The sequence below is a fragment of the Pogona vitticeps genome, chromosome 1, assembly GCF_051106095.1.
Source record: "Pogona vitticeps strain Pit_001003342236 chromosome 1, PviZW2.1, whole genome shotgun sequence".
In the NCBI taxonomy this organism is placed as follows: domain Eukaryota; kingdom Metazoa; phylum Chordata; class Lepidosauria; order Squamata; family Agamidae; genus Pogona; species Pogona vitticeps.
The window spans coordinates 223,763,304-223,782,669 of NC_135783.1; the positions used below are offsets into that span (position 1 = coordinate 223,763,304).

At 41.1% G+C, this 19,366-nt stretch overlaps 1 protein-coding gene and 1 long non-coding RNA gene across 4 annotated transcripts in view; one reads left to right on the top strand and one right to left on the bottom strand.

Moving 5' to 3' along the window:
* HNMT (histamine N-methyltransferase) overlaps positions 1-17,933 on the bottom strand; it is a 36,646-nt gene extending 18,713 nt beyond the window's left edge. For all 3 annotated transcript variants that reach the window (XM_072983938.2, XM_078376992.1, XM_072983926.2), the window contains exons 1-5: positions 17,799-17,933; positions 15,776-15,828; positions 12,307-12,414; positions 9,658-9,788; positions 5,498-5,591 (exon numbers count right to left, since the gene is read on the bottom strand). In XM_072983938.2, coding sequence (XP_072840039.2) covers positions 5,498-5,591; positions 9,658-9,788; positions 12,307-12,414; positions 15,776-15,828; positions 17,799-17,929 — 517 coding nt within the window. In that variant the 5' untranslated portion in view covers positions 17,930-17,933. The remainder of the gene's footprint in view (positions 1-5,497; positions 5,592-9,657; positions 9,789-12,306; positions 12,415-15,775; positions 15,829-17,798) is intronic.
* A 5-nt stretch (positions 17,934-17,938) lies between these two features.
* Positions 17,939-19,366, top strand: part of LOC140702782 (uncharacterized) — a 51,440-nt gene continuing 50,012 nt past the window's right edge. Inside the window, exon 1 of the long non-coding RNA XR_012082044.2 lies at positions 17,939-18,255. This is a non-coding gene — a long non-coding RNA (uncharacterized LOC140702782). The remainder of the gene's footprint in view (positions 18,256-19,366) is intronic.

A 19,366-nucleotide genomic window follows, 5' to 3' on the forward strand; every position in this document is an offset into this window, starting at 1 on the left:
TTTCTTCTTTGACCTTTCGGAGTGGGATACTAAAGTTAGTGTGTATGTGTGTGAATGAGAAACAGACCCTTTGGGGGAGAAAGAAGCCTCTATTTTCTGAAAAAGGTTGACTGGGACTATTTTTTTACAAAAGAAGAGAGGGAGATAGAGAGAGGGAGGGAGAAATGCCAGCATAAACATATAATTGCTGCTGCTTCCACAAGAAAAGGAGTTTAACTATGATGCATCACTCCTAGAGAGCTAAAAAAGGGGAGGAAAAGGAAAAAGAGGGGGCCCCCACAAAACAAACCCCCAAGAAGGGAATACAAAAATAGACAGCCCTCCTCCTTGCAGTGGGTACAAGGAAAGCTTTGTGCTGGTTTCTGAGGGGGATCCTCTCTGTGTGAAAGTTTTACCCCATCCTTGGGTACTGCAGTGTCCTTCCACACCCTGATCCATCTTTGAAGTCCTTTGCCTTCTCTCCTGACCTTTAACCTCCCCTTGCCTGTTCCCTCCCCAGTTTTGAAGTGATGGCGGTGGAATTGGCAGAAGGAGTAGTAGTAGGGCAAATAGCATCATCAGCATTGATGGTGCTACCATTTTGGGAATGACAATGACATCCTATTTATGCAAATGTGTCAAGGGGGGGTTACAGGTTATTTGGCTGTTATAAAAGGAGCCACTACTCAAAAAAGGTTGGGAACCACAGCTCTATATTTTCTCTTGTAATCACAGAAAATAACTGAGTGGGGTAGATCTGAGCTATGCAATCAATTAAACCTGAAAGTGTTTCATTTTAGCTGGCTGCACCCGTAAGACTTCCACTAGGCACTAATTTTGCTGTAGGTAATATGTTCCAATTTGCTCTGCTCTCTCAACACCATATCCATTATGAAAGCATAAATACCATTTCCTTGGGTATTTATGCTTTTTCAATTGATTTGATCCCAGGTTTCTTATTCAAGTGTCAAATATAAGCAACCTAAAATGGTATTTTCACACAGCATCACAAACAAAACGGGCAGTAAGCATGGGAAATGAGCCAGCCAAATAGCACAACAGAGTTTCTTTGTAGCTGGATTCTTAATGCTTCATGCAGTCAGGCATTAACAGTATGTGCCACTGCGAAAAACCTGTAGCAGATTAATGGCTTTATGAACCCCAGTTGGGCTCCTTAAACAGTTTCAGATTTTGTCTATCCCTGTTCATAACATGTCTTGTAACATTTGTGTATGGGAGGAGGAAAAATAAAGGGAACCGTAGACCTAACAAAATATCTACAGCTGCTTTTTCTTTTTATAAACTTTAGAGCCATTTTGCAATTTTGCGTATCCTTCTAATGTATATACAATATACTACGTATCTGCTATAGCTTAACACATATCTTTGTGATCCACAGCATTTACATTAAAACCCGAGAAATAAACAGCAAAAGTGAGGGATTAATATCAGTATAACTTGACATATTGTATACAGGGTTATTCTTAGATAAAGGTAAAGGTTCCTCTTGACATTTAGTCCAGTCGTGTCCGACTCTAGGGCACAGTGCTCATCCCCATTTCTAAGCCATAGAGCCAGCGTTTGTCCAAAGACAGTTTCTGTGATCACATGGCCAGCGCAACTAGACACAGAACACTGTTACCTTCCCACTGAGGTGGTACCTATTTATCTACTCGCATTTTTACATGCTTTCGAACTGCTAGGCTGGCAGGAGCTGGGACAAGCGATGGGAGTGCACTCCGTCATGTGGACACAATCTTACAACTGCTGGTCTTCTGACTTTGCAGCATAGAAGCTTCTGCGGTCTAACCCACAGCGTCACCACGTCCCTATTATTCTTAGATACACCACACTTACAGTGGTGCCTCACATTACGATGTTAATTTATTCCAGCGAAATTGCTGTAGAAAGAAAACATCGTAAAGCGAAATTAAAAAGCCCATAGAAACACATTAAAACCTGATTAATGCATTCCTATGAGCTTGAAACTCACCGTCCAGCGAAGATCCTCCATAGCACGGCCATTTTCGCTGCACGTGCAGCGAGGAATCCATCCCAGAAAAGAACGGGGAGCCATTTTTTTTACCCGGCGGCCATTTTAAAACCGCCGATCAGCTGGCCCAAAATCATCGTTTTGCGAGAATCGGTTCCCGAAGGAGGGAACCGATCATCGCAAAGCGAAATTCCCCCATAGGAAACATCGTTTTGCGATCGCAAAACCTTCATCGTAATGCAATTTCGTCGTTAAACGGGGCGCTCATCTTGCGAGGCACCACTGTATTGCGACCTGAGTACAATTTTAAGAAAGCGCAAGTGGCTTCATCCCAAGCAAATCTCACCTTATTTAGGGGAGATCATTCCCCTTCATAGAACTGCAACCTTAATGAACTAGTTCAGAAAAGATCAGGGTTAAAGTCTAAGCCCCTCTCCCAGCTAGCTCATTAAGTTGACCAGCAATTGCTCTGTTATTACATGGACAATCATCGTTTGGTTTGGGGTTATAACCTTAAGGCTAATCTTGAAACAGCTTTAGGTATGGAAGAGAAGATTGTAGGATGAAAGTAATTCTTTACATCTTCAGAAATGCATTGCTCCTTCTCCCATTTGGAAATGGTATGGGCATTTCAGAGAAACCAGTTCACCCACAATAACACATACATGTCAATATGGCAAAGACTAAAAATGTAGGAAGCTGAAAAGCATTTAATTAATGGGGAAAACTGCATACATTGGATGAAATATGTAAACAAATCGGCACATGTGGTGAAATGTAAAACAAACAAACAAACACATGCAATGTCCAGGTAACCCTGCCCCCTATGAAGTGTTGCAAAGCAACATGAAATAGGGACGAGAAAAAAAATATGGGTGGGATTAAAAGAACCACAAGAAAATTGAAACTGGGATTTTTTTTAATTTCTAAAAAACTTCTTTGAAGCTCTGCAGATGCAAGGTCTGCTTTTGATAGGAGATGAGAGATGATGCACTTACTTCATAATAGAAGTAAAGCGCAAAATAAATATAACTATGAAATGTATGGAAGACAGAAAAAGTACGTAGAAAAAGTAATCCTGATCATGTAGGAATCTGCAAATAACACAGGCTCTCCTATTCAGAAAGTCACCCTATACTGGAATTATGATGGATGGCTTAGGGCTAGGATGTTCTTCCTCTTTAGGTGTTTTCAGTTTCCAGTTTATTTGGAGACACAGTTCAAGGTGCTGCTTACCAATTCGTAGAAAGGCAGGATATGTGAATGGCAGTTTCTTGTACAAACTTAGTTTAATTTGCATTTCAAAATTCTGTCACATGACCCACCACCATCGGATGTGACACAGATGGGCACATGAAGGGTCTTTTCTGTGTCAGTGCCTTGACTGTAGAGCTTCCTCTTTATGGCAAATAATTAGCTTCTTGTTTAGTTTTTGGTAGATCATCAATACACTTTTTTTATACCAGGTATTTCAATTATTTTAAATATCATTCTATGCTCTTATATAGGACTTTTTACCTCCTGCTTTCAATAGGTTATTAGATTTCTTCGTTACAATTAGAGATGGGGACGAATTGCCCCTCCTTGTGACCTGAGGAACAACGAATCAATTCGTCATTCTTCAGGCCTTTTTTTTCTTTCCCTCAAGAGGAGGGAAAGCAGGGATCAAAGTAATTGTGCTGCCATGGGATTGCTTTGACCCCCCCTCTTCCCCTTGGGCTTAGCAAGAAGGGGGAAAGCAAGGATCAAAGAGATCCTGCAGCACTTTGATCCCTGCTTTCCTCTTCTGCAGCAGCTGGGGGATCCCTTTGGTCCGTTCCCTCCTCTTTTATGCCATGTAGCATAGGAAGAGGAGGAAAGGGGAACCAAGCCATCCCCCAGCCCCGGGGGTGGGATTCCCTTCGGGCAGGCTTTAGCAAGTTGCCTGAAAGGAAAACCCCTCTCTGCTTATGTCCCTGAGAAACACGAGGAACAGCTGATCCATGGGAGCATAAGCAGATAGGGAATGAAGAGATAAATATAAAAGGGTTATATTTGGTGCTTTGTATTCTTTGGGGTCTCTGGACCACAAGAACAGAAAGCAATGGCTATCTGATGAATCAGGGATATTTAACAAATGTCCTGATTCATTTTTATATTCGTCCCCATGTCTCATTACAATATATGCTGCTTCAAGGTCCCCTTTTGAGCTGAAAAATATCTTTTAAATTACATATATGTAATATGTGATTTCAATATTATTTTTGTATGCATAGTTTAAATTTAAATACATTAAATACTATTACCTGGAAGTTGAGTCATGGCAACTTGCTTTCTTTCTTGTTAGGCTGAAACATTTTGCTACTCATCCAAGTAGCTTCTTCAGTCTGCGGAGAGTTGGGTGGAGACCCCTGATATATCTTCCATGTTGGTTTCACTTCCTCCGGATCAGAATAGGCTCATTAGATGGACAAAGGATGGGAGGTGAGGGATAATCTCACTTCTGCAGTCCTTCTCTACCCATTGTCATGGGTCATTAACAGTCATTAACCATGGTCTTTCTGGTGTGTGGAGTCCTAATATTTTTTTCTATATGGCCTCCCTGACCCCTCTCTCAAACCACCTACCTTCTTGGTTCAAAATAAGTACATGTTTGTCATCAAATGGGTGTCCTTTGTCCTTCAAATGAAGGAACACTGCTGATTGTGCTCCTGAACACATTTTTAAAGTGAAGTCAAAATGGAGGATATATCAAGGATCTCCTACCAACTCTCCTCAGACTGAAGAATCTACTTAGGTGAGCAGCGAAACATTTCAACCAGTTGCTATGACTCAACTTCCAGATAACCTCACCTGAATGACTGAGAATCTTCACAGATTAAATACTATTGTATTTGACTATTTCTCCCTAGAGAAGGAACAACTTGTGTGACCTTGGGCAAGCGTCATGTTTACAGGGCACTCCCAGAAGAAGGGTAAATCACTTCTGGGTACTTTATAAGAGTCTCGTGGCACAGTGGTTAAACTGCTGTACTGCAGCCAAAACTGTGCTCATGACCTCGGGTTCAATCCCAGGTAGCCGGCTCAAGGTTGACTCAGCCTTCTATCCTTCCGAGGTCGGTAAAATGAGTACCCAGCTCGCTGGGGGTGCAATGTGTAGCCTGCGTAATTAACTTGTAAACCACCCAGGCAGTGCTATAAGCAGCACATTTTTCTTCTTTCTTTCTTTCTTTCTTTCTTTCTTTCTTTCTTTCTTTCTTTCTTTCTTTCTTTCTTTCTTTCTTTCTTTCTTTCTTTCTTTCTTTCTTTCTTTCTTTTTTTGCTTTATACTTAGAAAACCCTGACCTATGAATGGATCTAACTTGACTTGACAGCATGTAACTATTCTATATGCTGTATATATGCTGGAAATTGGAACATGGGTGTATGAACATGCCAAGATACCTATTAAGTCTGAATATTGCCCTGTGGTGAAAACAGACCCGTTCGCAGTCAACTACAACTGTCCATATTCAATGCTGAAAGATGTAACTTAATTCTTCATACCTGAAAGAATCATAATGAGGATTTTGGCACCAGGTTCTAAAAGACTGTGAAAGAATCCAATGGTTGCTGGGACGTCTTTCACATAATACAGCATCTAAAATGGAGAGGGAGAAAAGCTATGTTAATGTAGACTTAGTTCACAGAAACCTTTCTCTGAGTGTTATGATTTAGGGGATAGAATGCTAGAAACTTTAAAAATGTGTTCAGTTTCTGCTTTTTCCAGGTGCATTAGCTAATGTAAATGGCAGCTCTGCATTTATTCGTTCAGTAGCCAGGTCTTCACACATACTTTCCCTTAATAATAGCAAAGTCCTCAAATCTTTTAGACTATTTAAGCCTGTTAGTCAATGTGGTAGATACAGACAAGTTTAACACTGTATGGCGCTATTTTGAGAAGTGTTGCACAGAGCATGTAATGTAAGAAGCAATCATAGCCCTCGGTTTCTTATTCATTTCTTTTTCTGACTTGCACAGCTTTTTAGAAATAACACGTCATATTTTTCCTTTCAAGAGTTAACACTTCAGTTCCACAGAACTTCCTCATCTTTCCCAGAGATGTCTGTGGGCAAGCTCCTCTTTCAAGGCCCATCTCTAGAGGCAGGCAAGATGGTAACCACCACTGCCTCTGGCGAGTCTCAATATACACAGCAGGTATTTGTTCATAGCTTCATATTACAGATGCCATGGCCATGAAGAGTGAGGTCACTACAGACGTCTCCTCACTCATCCCATTTCAGGGATAATATAGTGGTGCCTCGCATAACGAGCGCACCGTTTAACGACGAATCCGCATAGCGATGTTTTAATAGGCAAAACATCACATTGTGATGATCGGTAAGCGTTTCGCTTACAGATCTTCGCATTGCAATGTTTTGGGAACAGCTGATCGGTGGTTCCAAAATGGCCACCGGATGAAGAAAATGGCCGACCGCAGCAGTTTCGCGCCCTGCCCTCGCTTACCGAGGCAGCGAAAATGGCAGCCAGATGGGGAATCTTCGCTTACCGGTGAGTTTCCCCCCATAGGAACGCATTAAACAGAGTTTAATGCGTTCCTATGGGGTTTTCTGCCCCGTATAGCAACATTTCTGGATAGCGACGATATATCCAGAACGGATTATCGTCACTATGCAGGGCACCACTGTACTTCACACACATCTAGCTGTGAACTTAATTGGGTTTCTCTCCCTACCCTTTCAGTCCAAATAAACAAAATTATTGGGGGAGGAAGTCCTTCTCACTCTGGCTACTTAGGCAAGTCCTTTTCTAGATTTTGCCTCAGGACAGAGTGTGCAACTGCCTACGGACATTTGTACCTCCATCGGCAGCTTGAGAGTACTATTCTGCCCCTTTCATAGGTTCTTTATATCAGTGGTCCAACATGATACTCAACAAAAGCTGTACAGTAGGAACCCCTTGTCTGTGTGATCAGTATTTGCTGATTCACTTTTCCACTTGCTAGAAATACTAAATAATAAACCTCAGAAATACGTATCCATGCATATTTCCAGGACGTATTTAACAAAATTGGCCACTAGATGGAGCAAGAGACCATGCAATGTACAGTGTTCAACACTTCCACATTTTTCTGGCATCCATGCGGGGTGGGCTTAGAACCAATCCCCATAAATATTGCAGTCCTACTGTATTACTCTTTCACACAAATGGCTTAATATGCTCTTCAACAGCTCTGCATCTGATTAATGAGGCCCTGAGTCCATGTAATATAGGAATGAAGCCTATGTCCCCAACTGAAGCATCAGGTGGAAGTGCACTTGGTGATGTCAGCTTTGTGGCTTCAACCACACTTGCCCTCCAGCCCAAAGAGAGTTGTTGCAAGGTTGGAATAGGGCCCCAGGCCTGATTCCACTTTTCTACCTGTAGTTGGCATGGAGCCATTTAACGCCATTTTGTATTATTTGGTGCCACATGACCTGTCCTTAAGTAGCTCCAAAAAAAAGTTTCCCAGAGCAACTTCACAAACCAAGTTGAAATAGCCACAGAAGAATGAGTCTGTTGACATTAGATGATGGTTTGACACAACAGAATGAACCCAGACATCTGACTCTATGACAGCCATTTCAAGCATTAGCATGAAAACAACCAAGAAAGTAACATGTCATTTTAATGAACAACAACAACAACAAAAAGGTTGGATCTAGAATTGTACTCAGTCCAGTGGTAGCTACTCCTTGTTGTGGTGGTTTGGTCAGAAGGCACCTGCACAGCCCAACAAAACCTGTTGCAAAGATGACCAAGCATACATATTAACACATGTGTGCATGCTCTCTGTCACATGTACAAACATACACACACACAAGATTCACACAGACATAGCAGAAAAAGAACAGGCAAGGATCTTTTCCACTTCCTCTGCTAAGGATGCAGGCAGGAACAGACTGGATGGGAGCCTTTTGTGGACCAACCTTCCCTTTGCCCTAATGGCCAAACCACCATTGGCTCAGTGGAGTTTCTTTATTATAGAAGAGAGGGTGTGTGAGACCCTCCCAAGCATCCCTGAGCTGGGCTAACACTTTTTGTTAGCCCTTGGATCTGACCCTGCCACTCCCTGATCAGACACCCAATGTGCTCCTTCAAACCTGGGAGAGGTAGGCCCCTTCTTCAACCTCCACTCTGAAGAAAATTTCCCTTTAAAATAAATAGATGTTTAAAGTAGGAAAAAATGTGCTTTTCTTTTTGTAACGAGCTGAGTTTAAAAAAGGGATGGAAGGGCAAACAATAAAACAGGATAAATATCTTTCATACAGCTTTTTATTTAACCTAAAGCCCACCTCTAACTTCTCAATCTATATGCAAACCTATCAAATCCTAAATCATCCCACTCTTCATCCTCTCACTCTCTATCTCAATATTCATCTAAACACTATCTATATTCTTTTCTCACCCACTTTTATATACACTTTAGCAAAGTGTGCTGCTTATATGTCATCCCCATAGTGCTTAAAGCATTCTCTGGGCAGTTTATAATTTAATTGTGCAGGCTACACATGACACTGAGGTCATGACCACAGTCTTGCCCACAGTACTGCAGTGTAACCACTGTGCCACGAGGCTCTAGAGCAGGAGTCTCCAAACATTTGACTGTGAGGGCCACCCCATATTTAACCATTTTTGAGGACTGAAGGACCAGGAACTTATGTGCACAGATGCATGCACACTTGACCCCCACTGCCCCCATGCATGCACACATGCACTCCCCACTTGCCCCCTGCCCCCCCCCCCAGTTTGAAGGGAACAGGCCAGATAAAACGGCAAGGCAGGTCAGATGTGGCCCATGGGCCATAGTTTGGAGACCCCTGCTCTAGAGAAAAAAAACCAAGATTCTATGGAGGTATTTCCCTACCACAACTGGTAGAACAGTCTTACCTAGCACACATCCAGCACTCTCCCAACACTCCATCCATTCAGTCCATTACATGAACAATTAACTTACTGATACATACTTTCTCTGAAATCAACAACAAAGAAGTGGGGACTAAAATCATCACAGAATACCATTTGTGAGAACCGGTATTTGCCTTCTTGCAAAGCCCTTCAAAAAGTTGCTGAGGAAGGGAGCCTCTCTGTAACAGCCCAGGAAATTGTATGGGGGCTTTTGGAAGAAAGTAGGATGAGCATACATTGCTCACTCTGGCCTCTATTGGATGCCAGTGTCTTATACAGAACAGAAGGAGGCGTTACATGACTTCTTGTTTGTCTCAGTTTCCTAATCCTTGCATTTATTAGTAAACTAACATTCCATGCATTCACCCCGATTCAAAGAAGGCTAATTATGCTAAAGCTACATGAGAATGAACGGAGCACCAATAAGCCACAATGAACTACTTCTATTGGTTTGCTTGGTGGCACAAGCTTTCTGGACAAAAAACCACTTTGTGGAACTTCATTTTTACTGGATAAATGCCCATTGCGTTGGGCAAGCCTTTGCATTACACAGCCTTTGGGCCTTGTTATTTACAAGCTTAGAAAAATACCTCTAGCCATCTAGAGATGCTCACATGCTTACACAGAGACATTATTTTGTAAACCAAATGTTATAAATTGCAAGGATTCTGAGTAGGTGCACAATATAGGAATAGTACATTGCACGGTAAAAAGAAATACACAAAGGTTATCTGGCTGCTACAGTTCTGTGATGCTACCTGGATCATGTGGATGAAGTTCAATTTCTTCATCTCTTTGCTTGACTTCATTCGACTTTCATACTCCAGCGAAGTCTCCTGGTGCCAAGTAAACGTTATGTTCTCAAGACCCGATGTCTTCGCCACATGTTCTAAAATATGATACCTTCACAGTTTATCTCAATTGCAAATAAAGGACAGATTTCCATTTCAAATTTTAAAGCAGCTGAAATCTATCTATCAAATAGATTGTATATGTGTGTGTTATATAGAACAGATGTGTTACACAGCTGTGTCATTGGTGAGATCCATCCTGAATGATTAGCTGCCTCCTTTCATTCTTGACAGATCCACCCAATTTTATTGATCAAAACCAAGCTGGGAAGGAAACAGTTTGTGCTGTGTGTGTCACATGGCTCCCCAAATCTGTCTCAGACTTTCCAATGTTTTTCGAGTGGGAAAATATGCATTTAGTTTATGTCAAAAATTAGGATTTCAAAGATAGGTTTTAGACACATTACAAAAGGAGGGCAGCAATTTATCACATTGACAGAAGAAATGCTTTATTAAAATGTCAGGTTAGATCTATACATAATGGTCACCACTCGGACAAAGTGAAGTATTTTAAAGTCCTGCCAGTTGCAATGGTTGCTAAAGCCTTGACAGAACTGATCTTATATACAGCAACTTTAATTTTGTTCCAACTGTAGCCCTATTCAGGCATTGTATCAGCATTTGGCTGAATATCAAGAAAAACTTCCTAACTGTTAGAGTGGTGTGACAACGGGATCAATTATCTTGCGAGGTGGTGAGCGCTCCAACACTTGAGGCATTAAAGAAAAGCCTAGACAATCACCTGGCAGATATCCTTTGGTTTGTATTCCTGCACTGAGCAGGGGGTTGGACCTTATAGGCCCCTTCCAACTTCACTATTCTGTGAAATGTTCTGAGCAGGGCTAACCCCTGGTTCCACTGGCACTTTTCACATACGATCAACAAAGAGTTTGAAGAAGAGAGGTTCCGGCTCTCCTTCAAGTTCCTGCATTCAAGCAAAACCCTGGTTTTTCAGGGTTCTCACTCATGCACACAACCTGCTTGCAAACACCGATAGTTTCCTCCAGAGACATGGCCCTGGGGCCATGAGCAAAACAAAGACAAAGCAGGTAGGGCAGGGCACCGTCCTCTAACCATGTTCAGAATGCCAGCAAATATAAGACCTGAACCTTAGTAGCTGGAAGTTCCTTGGGCTCACAAAGCACTCAAAATATTCTGCTTTGTTATAGTGCCAAGCTAAAAGAATACATCAATGTGTTCCTCCTTGTTTCAGCGCTCCACTCAGGATGTATCCCAATGAAAGGAAGTGAGACACATCTCACCTGGACTTATCTCCAGTCCTTTGCATTCCCCGTTAGATGTAGGCTCCTGCTTCTGAATGCTGAAGCTGTTACTTACTCCTCTTCCATTTATCAGTCTCTAGCCTCTATGACCCCAGTTCAAATCTAATTTGCTATTTGAAACTCAGACATCATTGAGCAGTAATCCATATCAGCATGGAAAATAATCTGGCTCGGTCTCCTTCTAGTTAATCACTAGACAGTCTGGGAAATGAAGGATACATCAGGAAAACGGAGAGCAGCAAAGGAAAGCTAATGCTTGTCAGTGTGGCTGCTCTGTGTCAAGAATCAGAATCAGGCGAACTACCGAGGCAGCTTTAAAAGCCCACAAGGCAGTATATCTCAGTCTCGCTTGCCTGTTTATTTAAATGGAAATATACTTTGTAGGCAACAGAACACACTTCTGCTGTGAATTCACATGGAAAATTCATGCTCTATAAAATGGATACACACATACATACATACATGAGTTACCTATACGGACACAAATGCAGACAATCATGAGTGCATGAGTGTGATTTTTAGGTACTGACCTGAGTGTGTTTATTGCCACATAAGAAATCTGAGTCTAAATCCAGTAGCAAGTCCTGTCTAAAGTAAACCCACTGTATCAATTGCTTAATGTTAAGTCACCACTAATGTTAGTACAATTGAATCAGCAGGTTTACTCCAGTCAAGACAAGCACTAGGATTTAATTGATAATAGCCAGACTGCTACTGATGTTTCCATAAAGTCTGTGTAACTTACTGTGGCTATTTGACAGGTGACCGAACATGCCCAGGTCACATGCCTGATGGCACAACCAAGACATGCCCCAGTATCTCTTAAATTAGCTGCAATTCATCACAGCAAATTACACATGATTCATGCAAACTTCAATCAGAATTAAGTGGCAATATTTGTGGAGTAGCCTTCTGTAACGGGCAGCCAAAACGTTACACCTTCCGTGCCAGGATGATTTCAGACGTACCTTTCAAAACAAACACCCTTGGTTGCATAAATGCTTCACTTCTGTTTTTATTGCCATGTCAGAAGGGATTAAGCTTCTCTGCAGAGAATAATAGGGCAGCAATTCCCTTACAATGGAATTGTGGGAAATGACTCCTCCCTAGAAACTTCATGTCACTAGCCCTTTTCAAGAGAACAACCATTTGAGACAGCCAAAAAAAGCAAATGATCTGACAAGCCCTCTTGCTTCAGCTTTTTTAAAAGGATTTTTTTTAAAAGGCAGCAACACTAATTGCAAGAAAATGTTCCCTGCCATGTTGGCTCTACCTTGGTAGCACCTTATTTGTTCCCCATTTGGTTCTATCACTTCGTTATGAATGGCAGCTGTAGGATATGTGGCCCGAATTTGCTTGAGAATTTGTAGATCTATTTCTCCTAGGAGAGAAATACAAGAAAACACAGTTGAGAGCATTAATAATATTTGGGGAGGAATTTGCATACAATACTTCCCTTATCAATATATTTGAGGTTCTTTTCCAAATGATGGACAAAATCCTGTTGCATAACTTCTTGCTGTAAATCTGTAACCTGGATTAGACACAGAAATGTTTAATTTACATTAATTGAAAATTTCCTACCTCCATTTTAATTTCTGAGGCTCTCTTGAATTTTTGCCCTGGGGCGGCCTTTGGGCACCTCGGCATGGTAGCGGAAGAGCCTTTAAAAATCAAAAATAGACACCCGATCACCACTGTCAATCTGGTGTCAATTTTTTTTAAAAAAAATTTTTTTAAAGCCTTTTAAAACCTCTCCCTGCAAAGTTAAGCAACAGGACTTTGCCTAATATGTGTCTCACCAGTTCCTGAAAGGAGATGCCACACCATTCCTTTGTTATATCCCACCTTGCCCTACTGGCCCTCATTCCATGTACAGTCAGGCACAGTTATTATATAATACAATTAGAAGGAGTGTCTGAGAAAACGTATTTCTTTCTACCTAGCAAAGCTTCTGGGAAAATGCGTCTCCCATCCATGGTCTATGGTACAGTTTGAGGGATCACTGATGAGATCAAATGCACAACTTGGAAAAGGGGGATGGGCACGTTCCTCCCCAGCAAGAAAATCCATCTGGAAATCTGTTTATTCCCCTGCATTTCCCTTGACGATAAAAAGGCAGTGCTGAAGACAGCAACACAATTACAATTAAAAAAGGACAGATACAAATTGAATAAAACTGCTGCAAAAATATTACTGCCTCAATGGGAAGATCTTCATTATTCAGTGAAATATCATGAGATACAATGACTTTGGTTCACAGTGAGCCCCATTTGGAAGCTGCTGTGCTCTCTGGGTCCAAAAATGTCATTTATTGTACATCTTCTGGTAGAGGAAGGTGTGGATAACTTCCTGTCACTTTCTAGAGTGCTCTTGTTGTTGTTTAGTCCTTTAGTTGTGTCCGACTCTTCGTGACCCCATGGACCAGAGCAAGCCAGGCCCTCCTGTCTTCCACTGCCTCCCGGAGTTGGGTCAAATTCATGTTGGTGACTTCGATGACACCATCCAACCATCTCATCCTCTGTCGTCCCCTTCTCCTCTTGCCTTCACACTTTCTCAACATTAGAATCTTTTCCAAGGAGTTTTCTCTTCTCATGATATGGCCAAAGTATTGGAGCCTCAGCTTCAGGATCTGTCCTTCCAGTGAACACTCAGGATTGATTTCCTTCAGAATGGATAGGTTTGTTCTCTTTGCAGTCCAGGGGACTCTCAAGAGCCTCCTCCAGCACCACAATTCAAAAGCATCAATACTTCAGCGGTCTGCTTTCTTTATGGTCCAGCTCTCATATCCATACATCACAACAGGAAAAAACATAGCTTTGACTATTCAGACTTTTGTTGGCAAGTGATGTCTCTGCTTTTTCAGATGCTGTCTAGGTTTGTCATCACTTTCCTCCCAAGAAAAAGACGTCTTTTAATTTTATGGCTACTGTCACCATCTGCAGTTATCATGGAGCCCAAGAAAGTAGAATCTGTCACTGCCTCAATATCTTCCCCTTCCATTTGCCAGGAGGTGATGGGACCAGTGGCCATGATCTTAGTTTCTTTAATGTTGATCTTCAGACCATTTTTTGCACTCTCCTCTTTCACCCTCATTAACAGGTTTTTTTAAATTCCTCCTCACTTTCTGCCATCAGAGTGGTATCATCTGCATATCTGAGGTTGTTGATATTTCTTCTGGCAATCTTAATTCCATTTTGGGATTCATCTAATACAGCCTTTCGCATGATGCATTCTGCATATAAATTGAAGAAGCAGGGAGACAATATACAGCCTTGTCATACTCCTTTCCCAATTTTGAACCAATCAGTTGTTCCATATCCAGTTCTAACTTTTAGGGTGCTCTAGGTCAATCTATATAATCAATCAAAAGCTAATTAACACAAAAACCGACAAACAGCTATATGAACAAAAATTCATCACCCTAAGGCAATCTTGTTGAGAAAAAAGAAAATTTACTCCTTGGGCACGATCCAAAGGCAAAAGTAAGTGATGCTTTTATTAGAGCACTACAATATCATAAGCAGAGCACTCAACACTAGCTTCTGTTTGTGATCCGTTAAGTGATCTAATGAAAGAATCCCTCATGCCTGTCTTTGGTGACAGACGTCCCCCAAAGCCCTGTCATGCCTGTTCTTTGGCAAGTACGCTGCACACAGATAGCACTATATAAATAAATGAATAGGAGCCCAACCCACAAATAGTATCCCCGTTTTGCAAAATCAGAACAATTCAGTTTATTTGATTCAAAATGATCTACTGCCAAATGTGGAAATCTGAAATTGGTAATTAATCACTGGGTGTGGTGTGTGTGTGTGTGTCCGTGCATGCACACACACATCTTTCATAGAGAAATCATACTCTCTTCAGCAAAGCAAAAGAAAACCAAACATTGAACATAAGAATTTTTCATTTCTGAATACTGAACCGTCCTTCCCCCATTCCCAGGAAACCAAACTACCACCCTCATGCTCTTGTTAAACTGCCCTTTTACTCAAACCTCTTTGATTTGTAGATTCATCTAGGACCTTAATTGAGTTCATTTAGTTGTTTGTATGCAAACAAGTGCTTTTGGGCATTTTAGAGCTGGCAGCCCACATTACCAAAAACTTTCAATTTAATCTTATGGGAATTATTTAACCTCTCCAATACAATTACCTTAAAAGAGCTATCACTATATTTGCCATTAAGTTTCCAATTAAACTTTTCAAGTAAATAGACTGTTCATAGTACATTTGCCATTTTATAGCAGAGTAAATGCATTGTGGAACGGCACTGGAGTTGGGGGAGTCAGCAACAGTAATAACATCAGAGGTATGATCAAGAATGTGCTTTCCTCAAATAATAACAGGAGACAGTTTCATTATTGGTTACAACTGCATACAGTCACCAAAATTACTTTTTTGTAGAACTACCAGAAGCACCCATTCAACGCTGCCAGTGGCCAGTCTGAAAAAAGCAAGCAGTCTAAGGTGAGATTTATATAAGTGCTGACTTACCATTCAGTAATTTGATTCCAAGGGTCGATTTTACTTGTGACTAGCAATAGGATTTTGGCCTCTGTTTCTCTATTCAATCATATATTTTAAATTATCCAATTGCTGGTCATTTTATTCATGACTATCTCATTGTTTCTCATTAAGAAATGGATCAATACATGAGATAAATTATAATTTAAATATGGAGAAAAACAATCTACAAATTAGATATTTGAATGCATATTTTCCTGCATCTTTACTCACCTGAACCACCACCAATACTTAAAACATTTAATGGAGATTTCCCATCACCTATACTAAAAGGAAAATAAATTACAGTTAGGATGATTTTTAAGTGCAATTTAAAAAAAATCCTATTCATTAGCCATTTTTCAGTAGGACTTCAAGATTCCATAACCAGCTATTTTGGGGGTGATACCTGGGAGTAAGAGGCAAATGCATGTGACATGATAGGAGTAGAACTTTTTTATGTCATAGAGGAAGGTTAATGCTGACAGGGACAGGAAAAACCCCTGCATGAATTATTCTGAGCAGATGTAAATTTTCATAGGAAACTTTTTTTGTAGAACTCCCTCTGTCCTCTGAAGATGCCAGCCACAGAGACTGGTGAAACGTTAGGAAGAACAACAACCTTCACAACACAGCCAAAGAGCCTGAAAAACCCCCAACAACCATTTCAGAGGAATGTTAACATAATTCACAGGCACAACATTCATTATTACAAAACAGTTGCCAAAATCCTGTTGCTTAGTGTAGTAAATCTCACTTAAATAGGCATACCAAATCAATGGGGTTTTGTGAGTCAACTCCTCTGTAAGTTCAATAGATTCAAATGGGCTTACTCTAACTGTGACTTACTATACTACAGTAAGTTGTGTTTAAAGTAGGCCCATGTGAATCAATAAAACCTAACTCAAGTGCAACGTATGATGCTAAACAACAGGATTAGACGATTGTGTCTGTATGCATTAAAATAACACATACATTTAGGATTCTAGGAGTTGGCAATTAACCCCATGAGGAAGGTTTTACACTACTGCTGCTAAGGCGTGTACAGCAAGAAGGCTCATGAGTTGTAATGCTAGCATTCTTTTCCCCACTTCACCCCAAATGGAATTATGGGCTCCATGTCTGCATGCCAAGAAATCAGAACTGAGAGGAGAGGACTGGGAGAGAGCTAACGAGCACAAGCACTTATTTAGAGCAACACACACAGAAGCACCATTGTGCTAAGCCAGTGAGCCCTGGCAGCAGCAGAGAACAGGTGGAAATGGGTGCTCAGGGTTTAAAGCCACCTCTCACACAAAAATCAAATTATGTCATGTTCCAGCAGGGCTCACCATCAGATTTGTCTTCCTTTCTGGAAACTATTGGAAGCACAGCAGTTCCCTGAGACTGGCAACCTTAGCCTCGCATGTTTCGTCTCACTTGTAGTGTGGTCAAAACAGCAAACCCAAGATGGAGCTATGCGGGTGAAGATGTGGAACGCTACAAATATGAGCAAGCACTTTTTCTTTTACACTATAGTGTAAAACTTAGTGGTCTGCGTTAGCGCAACCAGGAAAGAAAATTCAGGCTCCATCTTAGTGGTAATCTGCAGGGCCCTCCCCCACGCCCACTGAGCCACTTCCTCCCCCCACACTATGGTTCACTTCTCCAGAAAACTACTGTATAGTGTAAAAGAAAAAGAAACAGTGGTTCAACTACTCAATAATAATAAATAATTATGTGCTGTCAAGTCAATTCTGATTTATGGCAACCTATTTTCCAGACAGACAATACTCAGAAGTGGTTTACCTTCTTCCGGGGATGCCCAGGACTGTGAAGCTTGCTCAAGACCACACAGGGTGATTCAACTTTAAGGAGGTACAATGGGAAATCAAACTCCCAACCTCTGGCTCCATTACAAAAACCAAATTGTAATGACTCATGTGATTCTTTTTTTTTTCCCCTTTTACTGTTTGCACTGCCAAGTGTTTATTCAACATGAGCTAGATTATTTGGCGAAGAACTGTTAAGATATGACTCCTGCTGTTAACATTCAGTCTCACAGGGAAGCTTTCTACCGGAAAGTCCAACATTCCTATTTGCACTAACAAATGCCAGGAAAGAAAGAGGGGAGAGAGGCTAGTGACAGCAGCTGGTAATTCTCTAGCAGTTTCTCTAGGGCCAGTTGTATTGTGCCCACACCCAACCCACACATCCATCATGTATGCAGAGCGTATCAAACGTTTGTCCTGCTCATAAGACGCCTGGTACTTTTTACCTTGATATAATGCCTGGCAACGTCTTCTGAATGAATTCCAGCATGCACTGGTGCTCTGTCGAATTCTTCAGAAACACATGAAAAGATTCAATGTAGCGGCTGTTGTCAGAGAGCAAGCTCCTCATAGTCATGGTTGATTGCAGCTTGCTTGAAAAAAAAGAGAAACAAGGAACTGAGCGCTCTATGGCTGAAAAATGGGCGGGATATGAGACAACACAAAGCAAAGGCAAAAAAGTGAGTGTAGAAACATAGAGCAGCCTCAGTCTACTCCAAGGTTAACAGCAGCCGCTTAGATATGTAGAACTGCCAAGCTGTTAGGGTTACATAAGGAGGTGTGACAGAAAAGCATTTGCAAAATCAACAGATCGGCATTTTTATCAGACTTTGCTGGGAGACCTCTGACCAGCACAAGAGCCTGGAGCAGAGTCCCTCTGCAGAGACAGCCTTTGCTTTACAGGTAAACACTAAATGAGTCTGCTCAGAAATAATTTCAGGGACTAATTTTGCTGAAACTCCCAAGTGACACATCAGGTGTACAAGCTCTGTGTGTGTGTGTGTGTGTGTGTGTGTGTGTGTGTGTGTGTGTGTGTGTGTGTGTGTGTGTGTGTGTGTGTGTGTGTGTGTGTGTGTGTGTGTGTCCGGGGGGGGAGCAGGGAGTTTTTGTAATTTCTACATGGCTAGAATTTAGAATTCTCTTTGATTTTCCAAACAATCCTAGAAACTTTGGAAACAGAAAAAAATACTTCAATTAAAGAAAAATTGAATAATTTGTAAGAGAATCAATCGATAAAAAGTATTCCTTTTTAAAATAGTCTCCTAAGAGAAAAGGCTAGCGATGTTGCTATATGTTAAAATCATTTTTTCCCTTAAAGACTAAAGATTTGCAGGGTTTTTTTAAATATTTACTCCAAGTTTTAAATATGCTCTCATAGCCATAAAGCAGCGGATCTGTTTTAACCAACTAATTAGAAACCTGCAAATAAACACATAACATAATCTCATATGTTAACAATTCACACAATTCACATCCCTGATTGACGTGCTGTTGCATATTCCATGAATACTTTTATCCTTCCATTTCTGAAGGTTTCTCAAGCTGATTATCATCTACATATACTGAGTTTATACTTCTTACAATCAACACCAATCTGCCTCTTCCATCCATCATGCTTTTCAGTCTTGTACACATACAAACAGTCCACGTCCTTGGCCACCTTTTCACATAGCTGATCAACCTATTGTTCCTTTTCTTTTGTTTCAGGCAAAATATGTATGTTCATTACATATCTATCCCTAGGCTCTGGCTGAGATGATCCCCCAAGCTTCCTACACAGATCCTCAGTCTTCAGCTTCCCTGCTATTTCAGCAGCACCTTCAGTGTAACACTGAGGTTGAGTGCTTAGAATTCATTGAACACACCATTCAACAGGACAGCAACTGGAATCATGTCTCAAACTACACTGACTATGTTCATTGGGGGTATCCTCCTGCCCTTTCCATGCCAAGGAATTCTAACAGAATTTACACAATATACAAAGGCGAGAGTAGAAAATATATCTATACTCAGT